We start from the raw sequence: 10,354 nt of genomic DNA, 5'->3' as shown, positions 1-10,354 counted from the left end.
TGGGGGACCGGCTGTGGGGCGGGAGGGAAGTTCGGGGTCCGTGGGGCCCATCCAGGCTCTGGGTGCGGGGCTGGGGGCCGCTGGGACTGGGGCGCTGTGCCGGGAGCTCCAGGGCTCCCAGCGCCGCTCGGCTCTGCCCGGCTCCCGGCTCCCTGCGCCCGCCCCGCGGCTCCGTCCTCCCGGCTCACCCCGGCGGGGGCTGAACTTCCCGGGTCAGCGGCGTGCGCAGCGCAGCGTCCCGCCCCGGTACCCGGCCTCCGCCGCGCCGGCTGGGGCTGCCGGACCGGGCCCAGGTAGGCGGTGGCGGCGGGGCGGGGCAGGTCTCCCCCGGCAGCCAGGCTGGAGGCTCACCGGGGGGCGCGGCTAGCGCAGGACGCCTGGGTTCTGCTCCCCAGCTCGGCGACTCGCGGGTCCCCGCTCTCTCCGTGCCTCAGTTTCCCCCTCTGCGCAAGCGGGCTAAGGCGCTCCGCCGCCCTCTGTAAAGCAAAGCGCTAGGTAAGATGAGAGCTCCGCCTTCTTGTTTGCGATCGCAGTCGTGGCTCGGAGACCGGTCCCCGGCACAGGCCAAGACCCCATTGTGCTGGGTGCTGTACATTGTTTACTAGGGGTATTACGGTAACACTAGCCACCCCAGTGATGGCCCAGGACCCCAGAGTGCTAGGCGCTGTAGAGACACAACACATAGTGAGGGGGCAGGGCTGAGCTGGGGTGAGTGGGGCAGAGCTGCAGGGATGTGGGGCTGGGGTTAGAGGGGCAGGGCTGAGCTGCAGGGATGTGGGGCTGGGGTTAGAGGGGCAGGGCTGAGCTGGAGGTTGTGGGGCTGGACTGAAGGGGGCAGGGCTGAGCCGGAGGATGTGGGGCTGGACTGAGGGGGATAGGGCTGTGCTGGGAAGCATGGGGCTGGATACTGGGTTGCCCCGAGCTCAGACCCTTCTCGTTCCAGGGCGCTGGGACATTAGAGGCGGGTCCAATGTATTTTGCTGAGATCCAGTGGGCTCTGCTGGACCCCGCTCCGAGGCCCGTCTACAGGGACATGGTTCCGGAGAACTACGGGACGCTCCTCTCTCGGGGTAAGGATCCCCCTTGACATTCAGGGCTGGGCAGGCTCTGATGTGCCCGGATTGGCTCTAACTCTGGGTTCTCCCCCTTAGATTTGGGGTGTCAGTTCCCCCATCCCCTGAATCCAAGCGAGAGGGAAGGAGACAATCGCCTCCACACCTGCGATGAGAAAGAAGGGTCAGAAATGCCGCGGCTAGAGCTGAGCTAATAACTGATGTTTTTGGTTACGAGGCAGATCTGGAAAACAGGGGGGGAAAGCCCTTAGGGGTCGTCCTGCAACAAAAATTTTGGGTCAGACAAAACGTTGTGTTTGATGTAAACCGAGACGTTTCCTTTAGATTTCAGGCATTTTTTACTGTTTTTAAAATTACTATTTAATAAAAGCAAAGGAAATTTGGAAATGAAAAGTCGTTTTGATCCAAACGATCCAAACGTTTGGATTTGTTCCCCCTTTTTTCTTGAGCGACTGAAACAATTTGCCAAACTCGACTCCAATTCACACGGCGTTCAGGCGACCTGGGCCTGGGTTTTTTGCTGAAAAAAGGGGGTTGTCTGAAGAATTTTGCTGTGGCGTTGCTCATAATATCTGTCTGTCGTATTGCGCTTTCTCTCAGGAGAGCCGTATCCTTATCCCCGTGCTATAGATGGGGACACTGAGGTACGGAGAGATGAAGTGATTTACCAAGCTCACCCCTCAGGCCGGTGGCAAAGCTGGGTCCTGAACCCCGGTCCACTGCTTTAGCCACTAGCCCATACTGCTTCCCACCCCGTCTCTTCTCCTCCACGCAGACTTACACACTTGTCCGCTATCCAATCTCTTCAGCTTTGCCAGAACTAAATTATAGCATTGTTACCCTAGCACTCAGAGACTCCGCAGCACCCCATGGTGCCAGGACCAGGCCAGGGCTGAACGGACCCTCAAGAGGTCGTCAACATATTGAGAGACGCTCTCTGCCTCCAAGAGCTCACAGCCTAAGTAGCCAAGACTCATGGGGCAGGAGAAAGAAAATGCTAGGCAGCATGGCCTAGTGGATAGAGCCCTGGGTTGGAACTTAGCAGACCTATTGCGCTCTCTCCGGCTGGGTGACCTCGGTCAAATCATGTCAGTTCTGCCACATTCTTTCAGCTTCCCCGAAAAATTAAATTAAATTAAATTCCCCCCAAAATCAGAGTATTGGACGAAGCATTTCAATTTTTCAGTGTGAAATGACTGTGGTTTCAAAATTTCCTTTATTTTTATATATAATAACCTACCTTCCCCCCCCCCCCCCCCGAGAAAATGGTTTAAAAGGGTCAAAATAAAAACAACACGTTCTGATTTTCTCAAAATGAAACATTCCCTTCCACCCAAATCAATATATAGATGTGTATATATTTGACTTTTTGAATACCTGAAAATTTTGAAAAAAATTATTTTCGGTTGTACCTGAAATTTTTTTTTTTTTTATTTTTCTGAATTGCCAGTGAATCGAAAAAGCCATTATTTGCCCAGCTCTACTCGTGAATTCTCTCAATTGTACTGCATATAGGAGAGGATTACAATTATCATTGTTATTTACTGGGTGTATTACGGTAACACTGGGAGCCCTGGTCATGGTTCAGGACCCCATTGTGCTAGGCGCCATAAATTATGTATTAGGTGTATTACGGTAGCGCCTAGGAGCTCCGGTAATGCCCCAGGACCCCATTGTGCTAGGCGCTGTACAAACCCAGAACAGAAAGACGGTCCCTAGGGGCATAGAATCAGGAGTGGCGGATGCGCCACTCATGGCTTTCCACCCATCCCACCCCACATTGGGCTGTAGCTCCCTCTCCTCATCACTGCCTGTCCATGTACGAGATGGAAGAACAACTGAGGACGGGTTATTAAGGCAGCTGGGTTTATTTTTCGGCATTCTAATGAGTTCATTTCCACGCCCCTCAGTTGTTCTTCTTTCCTCCCCAGCTCTGGCAGCAAATTGGGTGGGATGGGGGGAAGCTGGTGCTACCCTTCCAAGCCCCACATGTAAAATAAACTCTGCCCACACTTCTCAGAACCATTGTTCAGAGAATTCACACTTCACAGAGCAACAGGCTCAGGCTCTCAGCAGACTCAGGCAGCGTCGGTTATGCCCTCAATTTGCATTTTCCTGGTTTTCTTCGCAACCATAGCAGCTAGAGACTTTTTTTTTAATTATAGTTAAGATTCTGGGGAACAAGGAAGCAGAAGGGAGAGGTGCTGATGAGATGACAGCCCAGAAAATCATGTTCGGATTCTTTCTTTATCTTCGCAGATAGTGGAATTATTAACGCAGCCTTGCAGCAGGGAGGCCCAGAGACAGCACAGTCCCACGGGACGTTACCAGGGATGAGATCCGAAGGGAACGTTTACCAGGCCCCAGGCCACGCAGCCACCTGCCAGAGCCAAGCCAGGCCAGCGGGAAAGCCATGGAGCAAAACAGCTGCCGACAGTGAGGGCCTGAAGAAACTCAAAGAGGGCAGCGCTGCCCTGCAACGGGTCCAGGCTCTGCATCTCCCCCAGCCTGGGGGGAGCCAGACCGTGTGCACCCAGTGTGGGAGCAGTTTCGGCCAAAGTGTGCGCCCTGCCCAGCTGCCGCTGCAGCCGCCCCAGCCGCGGGTCCCGGCAGCAGAGAGATTCTACCAGTGCCCTGACTGCGGGAAGAGCTTCTCGGTCAGCTCGCACCTGACCATCCACCGGCGGATCCACACGGGGGAGAAGCCGTATCGGTGCGGCGAGTGTGGGAAGAGCTTCAGCCAAAGCTCCACCCTGGTGCTGCACCGGCGCACCCACACCGGGGAGAAGCCCTACAAGTGCACCGAGTGTGGGCGGAGCTTCGCCGTCAGCTCCCACCTGGCCAAGCACCAGCGCACCCACACGGGGGAGAAGCCCTACCAGTGCCACCACTGCGGGAAGCGGTTCAGCCAGAGCTCCACCCTCAACCTCCACCAGCGGACCCACACCGGGGAGCGGCCATACCGCTGCGCCGAGTGCGGCCGAGGCTTCTCCGTCAGCTCCCACCTGACCATCCACCGGCGGATCCACACGGGGGAAAAGCCCTACCGGTGCGGCGAATGCGGCAAGAGCTTCCGCCAGCGATCAGGGCTCATCACCCACCAGAGAAGCCACGCAGCGCAGAGACCCTACAAATAAAGGGGGGTGCTGGTCCCTTTAAGAGGAGGAAGGGCCAGCATCAGCTGTGCCAGCCTGGTTGTCCGTCAAACGCTCTGGGGGCTCTGGTGAGGCCATGCCCGTTGCCTTTTAAAGGGGCCACTCACCCGGTGACAGACCCAGTCACATGCGGCATAGAGACCATACAAATAAAGGGCGTGCTGGCCCCTTTAAGAGGAGGCGGGGCCAGCATCAGCTGCCCCGACCTGCTTGTCCGTCAAACGCTCTGGGGGCTCCAATGAAGACATGCCCACCCTGTCACAGACCCAGTGTTGCCAAATATCACACGGTGGGCTCTCTTTAGAGCAGTCTGGCCTCAAGGAGCGGGCACTGGCCTGGACTGGCACTCAGGAGACTGGGTTCTATTCCTAGCTCTCCCCTGCTGCAAGTCACTTTCCCTTTCTGTGCCTCTTTTTCCCCATCTGCAAAGTGGAGGTAATACTAAAGTGCTTTGAGATCTGTTGATGAAAAGTGCTAGGTATCATTATTAATGATTTGTTTTTCGGCTGGAAAATTGGGGTTTTGATCCAATAAAATGTGTCTGGTTCCTCCAGAAAGTTTCCATTTTTTTGTCGGAAAAACATCAGCCAAAAACTGAAATTTTTCTATTCTGAAGTACTGCTGAACTGCCTCATGGGAGTTGTAGTGCAATTGCTTCATGCCCTCATTCTCCACTCTAGGCTGAGCTTCTTGGTTGGACTGCATCTCCCATGATGCACCATGATCTCCCCTAAAAACATAACGAGGAGTTCGGTGGCACCTTAAAGACTAACAGATTTATTTGGGCATAAGCTTTTGTGGGTAAAAAACCCACTTCTCCCTGATCTCCCCTGTTCCTGAGTCACTTCAGTGAATCATGGGAGTTGCGCTTTGGTTGCCTCATGCTGTAGGCCAGGCTAACCATCAAGACTACATCTCCCGTGATGCAATGTGGGCATGTGACTGCCATGCGGCATCATGATAGGTCATTTACAGGGTGACCTGAATGCATCATGGGAGATGTAGTCGAACCAAGGAGGCTGCCATATAGAGAAGAATGGAAAATGAGGCTCCTGAACTGCGATTCCTATAAGGCACTGCAGTGGTTTAGAAAGAGGGGAGACTGTTATGCATCATGGGAGATGTAGTCTGACTGAGGAGAATATGAGTGTGAGGTACCATCGTGGCATTTCAGAATTTAAATATTTTGTGATTTGGCCAAAAATATGTCAAGTTTTGGGGGAAATGTTTCCGTTTTCAGGCAAGAGAGTTTGTATTTTAGGTTTTTTGTTTTTTTGCCAAAAGCTTGACATTTCCTGTGGAAAATTTCAGGAAAAACTCTCCCCTTCCCCTCCCATTTTTGTCTAAATTTTCTATGGCAAAAAAACCCTCATTTTCCCCACCAGCTCTGCATATAAATGTCCTGCCTGAGGCTGACCAGAAACACCACCTCTCCTTTCTACCAGTGTTCTTTCAAGTCGTGAAATGCTAAAATGACAATTTAGGGTTGTACTTTGCCAATTCCCGAGCAGATCAATGGCCTATTGAAGCAGGAAATGCTAGTTATGGCTTTCTGGATAACCTTAACTCTGCCCTTTTGTGTGTAAGAATCACAAGAGTCTCCAACTACACTGCCATTATTATCTGTGAACCACATCATGTTCCTCTGCTCTTTCAACCTAGCGCCTTAGTATAGTATTTTCTAGTTCTTTTCTTAAAAAACAAAACAAAACAAAACAAAAAACGCAAAAAGAAAAACGAGACAAATAGCCTTTCATGTGGAACTATTTTCATAACCATATTTTAATGGACAATCTGCCTTATGGATGATTTCCTCCCATCGACGATCATGTCATATCCCTGCAACAGTGAAAGGGCTCCCTGTTTGACAAAGGGTCATTAGGCTGGGATTTGATTGCATCTTTTTTCACTTCTTTTCATGCAGATGGAACAACAGAGGGAAAAGTTTTGTGTTGGAGAGGCTTGAAGGTGTTAAGACTGGAGCTGGGCAAAATTATTCTGCTGGATTATTATTGGTGACAAATATAGATTCGCTGGCACCAAAACATTTGGTGACTTTGTGCTGGTTTCCAAAAAACATATATTTTCTTTTGACACTTGCAAAGTGAAACATTTTGATTTGTTTGTTTTTATTTCAAAGTGACTTTTTGTCTCATAATTTCCTTCCGTTTTAGTTTTATAAAATGCTTAGAGTTGAAATAAAATGTTTAATTTCGGGTCAGATAAAATGTTGATCTGAAACGACTTTTGCTTTGACTTTGCAATCCAAATTTCAAAAAATTTCCTTTTAGCGTCACCCTGCAATTCATTATGTTTATTTTTTTTTTCCAGCATTATCAGCGAACCAAAAAAATCCATTCTGTGCCCAGCTCCAATTCAAATGTTTTTAAGAACCTTGGCTTTGCAACATTAAGCCCTTTTATCATATTCCAGAGGCTGTGTTGAGTGTCTCTGGCCTGCTTGTGCCATAGCGACCCTATGATAAAGATGGTTTCAAACCTTTATTATGCACAGAAAAAATAACTGCAGAAACATTAAACCACTTGACATTCAAAAGCAAAATGGCTCTTTGCCATTATTTCTATTCCTGTAAGCTCTTTGGAGTCGGCTTTTGGTTCTGTGTTTGTACAGCGCCTGGTGCAGTGGAGTTTATGCCTGGACCTCCTAGTGCTACTGTACTACACCTAATAAATAACGTACAGTGTCTAGCGTATTGGAGTCCTGGGCTATGGCTGGTACAACCACAGGAAAAAAAAGTGACACTTGGGAGGATAAGACAAGAGACACTCCATAGAGACAGACAGATGGCGGAGAACAAGGAGACAACATTGGGTAGCATGACAGGCAGTGTTCATAACACACCAGCCGCCCAACCATTGTCAAATTTTCTGTGGGCAGCACAGCAAAGGAGAGCATTAAGCAGGGGGTTCCCCAAGGGAAACAATCATGATCCTTTCAATCTCTCGGCATACAAGTTTCCCCAGGTCTTTGATCAATCTGTCACACTGATCTCAAGGCGTCAGGAAAAGCACATGCATAAACGTAATGTTTTTCCACAAGTGCCAAGCTGATTTAGGAGCCTCAGACTTAGGGTCCAAAGTCACTCAGGCTTGGTCTACACTTCAAAGTGTTACCAGCATATCTATGTCAATTCGGAGTGTGAAAAAACCACACCCATGACATTGCCATGCTAGGAAAAGCCCCAGTATAGATGCAGTAATACTGGCAAGCAAGTTCTTTCGCTTATTTCATTCAGGGAACTGGTGTAAATTGACTTGGCAGAATTCTGTTATCTAATCAGAATTCTTTTATCTGTCTTTCTATCTATCATTTCAACAGATAACATCAATGCTTATTTTTAAGTGTTTTCTTTATTTTGTATCCATTTAAATTCTCACAGTTGTGCAAAATGATGGGTTTTAAGGTTTTGTTGTGTCGATTTTCAGTGTTCACAATTGCAGAAAATTATAATGATTTAATGACTGTAGATGTTGATTTCAAAAAGTTGCCGCTTTAGAACTGTCAAAAGGCGAGTTGTCAACATGCCCTGTCAAAATGTCCAAAGCAAATAACCTTAAACCAAAATCTACAAAGTTTTCCAGCAACATTCTTCTTACTTTGCCTCACTGTCGTTTTTGGTTGTTGTCGATGGAAATGTTTTGTTGTGTCCAAGGTGAAATCGACATTCACTGACAAGAATCGAATCCTTCCAAGTTTAAATATAAAGGAAGCCGGCGAAAGCATTCTTTAGCTGGTATATGCTGCATCTCCACTAGCTGGTATATAGCTATGCTGGCCAATCCTTTCTAGGGCAGAGATCACCACCTATTTCTATGCTGTTAGGGCAGCCCTCATCCTAGGGTATGTGTCTACATTGCAGCTGGTGTAGACATACCTAAGTGGGCTTTGGTCTTGCTGGCTCGGGTACCAGGAGTAGCAATGCTGTGGCAGCACAGACTGCAGTGAGGACTGGCCAGCTAAGTAATTACGTGGGTTAGGCTAAGCGGTTGCTGCCGCAGCTAGCTAAATCAAAGCTAGCTCAGGTGTGTCTACATCTTACAGCCATACCCCCCCTAGTGTGGACGCACCCTCTGTGTCTGTGCGCTGCAGGGCCGGGGAGAGAGCATCTGAAAGGGCTGGATCTGCTGCCGGTTATTCCCGTTGTGCATCGTGAGCCGATCCCGCCTCTCCGTGTTCAGGCACAGAATCCCCGCTCCAGCGAGTGCAGTTGCTTGGTCTGTGATTTCTTGCAGCAATTGGCCAGCTTCATGCACCCTCTCTACCACCTGCTCGTCCTCTTGGGTACATCTACACAGGGATAAAAAACCAGCTGGCCCAGGTCAGCTGAAAAATTGCTATGTAGACATTCAGACTCAGGCTCCAGCTGGATTGTCTATACATAGGGTGACCAGACAGCAAATGTGAACAATGGGGTCAGGGGGTGGGGGGTAATAGGAGCCTATATAAGAAAAAGACCCAAAAAACTGGACTGTCCCTATAAAATCGGGACATCTGGTCACCCTATCTATACGGCAATTTTTAGCCCCACAGCCTGAGTCCTGTGAGCCCAGGTCAGCTGACCCGGGCCAGTCGCGGCCATGCTGCGGGCCTTTTATCCCTGCGTAAACATACCCAGATCCCTGCTATTTGTGCAGGTGCTGTGTTTCTGCAAATACCAAAGGATCATTTGACCTGTCCTTAAAATGGACAAGGTTGGTCTGTGAGGCAGCCACATTTTTGGCAGTGAGATAGAAAAATGGCATGAAAAAGAGGAGATTATGGGATGGAACAGAGGGATTGGTGGAAATGGTGTCCCAGTCCCACAATATATGGCAGCCACACCGCAATATATTGCAAAATGCCCCACAAAACAATGCACCAGATGGCAGTGCAGGGGATTCGGGGATGCCTCCTAGACTTGATTAGAGGACAGAGTTTCTGTCCTGTGAAAAATTTTGACATTTTTGAAAAAAAAAAAAAAAAAAGTCGCGCTCAAAGTTTGTGTGAAGCAGAATCCCCCCAAAATAATTTGTGTCGGGTCAATAGAAATGCTTCGTTTTCACCCTTTTTTCATTTTTCAAATAAATAAAAAAAAAATTTTTTTAAAGAAAGTCATTTTGAAATGAGAAATTACCCCCCCAAAAAATCCTCCCAAATTGGGACAAGTGCCAAAAATTTTGAACTTTTTCACAAAGCCAAATTCTGACAAATGATTTGTCTTGCGTCAGTTTCATTTTATTTATTTATTTTTTAAAACATAAACTAATGCAACTTTCAAAACAAAACATTCGTTTTGAGAGAAAAAATCAAAACGTCTCCTTCCTAATAGAGCCAATATTTGTTCAGATGAGCAGTTCGGAAAAATTCTCGAGGTTTTGACTTTTTTGTTCTGATCCCTAAAAGGCTCATGGGATGGGAAACCTTCTTTCCATCCAGACTGACCTCTGACCTTTGGAGCAGAATTGCACCCCTTAAAGAGAAAGCCCTGAGCAATACCGCCTGGCTTTGCGTCAGTTCTTTGTGTAAAACACACTTTATTCCACAAAAAGTGCTACGTTGTTGTGACCACTCTTGGACACTTGTTTAATAAAATGAGCGTTAGTCCAGTGGCTGGCCACAGAAGCTAGTTGTACTGATGTGTCTCCCCAGATGGCAATGAGGCCTTAAGGTCTCAGCTACAAGCGGCTGCTTGATGCACTTTGGGTTTTTTTCATAGATCCCAAGGTCTGAAGGGACCATTGGCTCTCCGGGGTACCACAGGCCAGAGAACTGCTCCGTGATACTTGCTAGAGCGGATCTTTCCGAACAAACATCCCATCTTGATTGAAATACTGTCAGGGATGGAGAATCCACCACCACTCTGGGCAAATTGTCCCGATGGTTCATGACTCTCGCTGGTAAACATTTCCACCTGCTTTCCGGGCAGAATTTGTCTAGCTCAGGGGGTCTCAAACTGGGGGGCGGGACCCCTCAGGGGGTTGCGAGGTTATTACATGGGGGGGGTCGCGGGCTGTCAGCCTCCCCCCCAAACCCCGCTTTGCCCCCAGCATGTAGAATGGTGTTAAATATATAAAAAAGTGTTTTTAATGTACACGGGGGGCGGGCTCAGAGGCTGTCTGATGGGGT

General features: G+C 48.9%; 1 protein-coding gene across 1 annotated transcript; it reads left to right on the top strand.

Moving 5' to 3' along the window:
• Positions 1-229: 229 nt before the first annotated feature.
• Positions 230-4,922, top strand: LOC112108377 (zinc finger protein 239-like). The gene is made up of 3 exons (XM_026663126.2): positions 230-293; positions 944-1,070; positions 3,333-4,922. Exons 2-3 carry the CDS (start codon positions 971-973, stop codon positions 4,208-4,210), a joined length of 978 nt encoding a protein of 325 aa, XP_026518911.1. The 5' UTR covers positions 230-293; positions 944-970; the 3' UTR covers positions 4,211-4,922.
• The last annotated feature ends 5,432 nt before the right edge of the window (positions 4,923-10,354 follow it).

This window comes from Terrapene carolina, unplaced genomic scaffold (assembly GCF_002925995.2).
Source record: "Terrapene carolina triunguis isolate 2854851 unplaced genomic scaffold, T_m_triunguis-2.0 Scaffold32598, whole genome shotgun sequence".
Classification (NCBI taxonomy): Eukaryota; Metazoa; Chordata; order Testudines; family Emydidae; genus Terrapene; species Terrapene triunguis.
This window is presented reverse-complemented; position numbering and strand designations above follow the sequence as displayed.

Bases quoted from the DNA above. Each gene is read 5' to 3' on its own strand.
- LOC112108377 (XM_026663126.2), top strand. From the start codon at position 971: ATGTATTTTGCTGAGATCCAGTGGGCTCTGCTGGACCCCGCTCCGAGG. The intron at 1,071-3,332 runs GTAAGGATCCCC...TTATCTTCGCAG, and splicing joins CGGGACGCTCCTCTCTCGGG to ATAGTGGAATTATTAACGCA.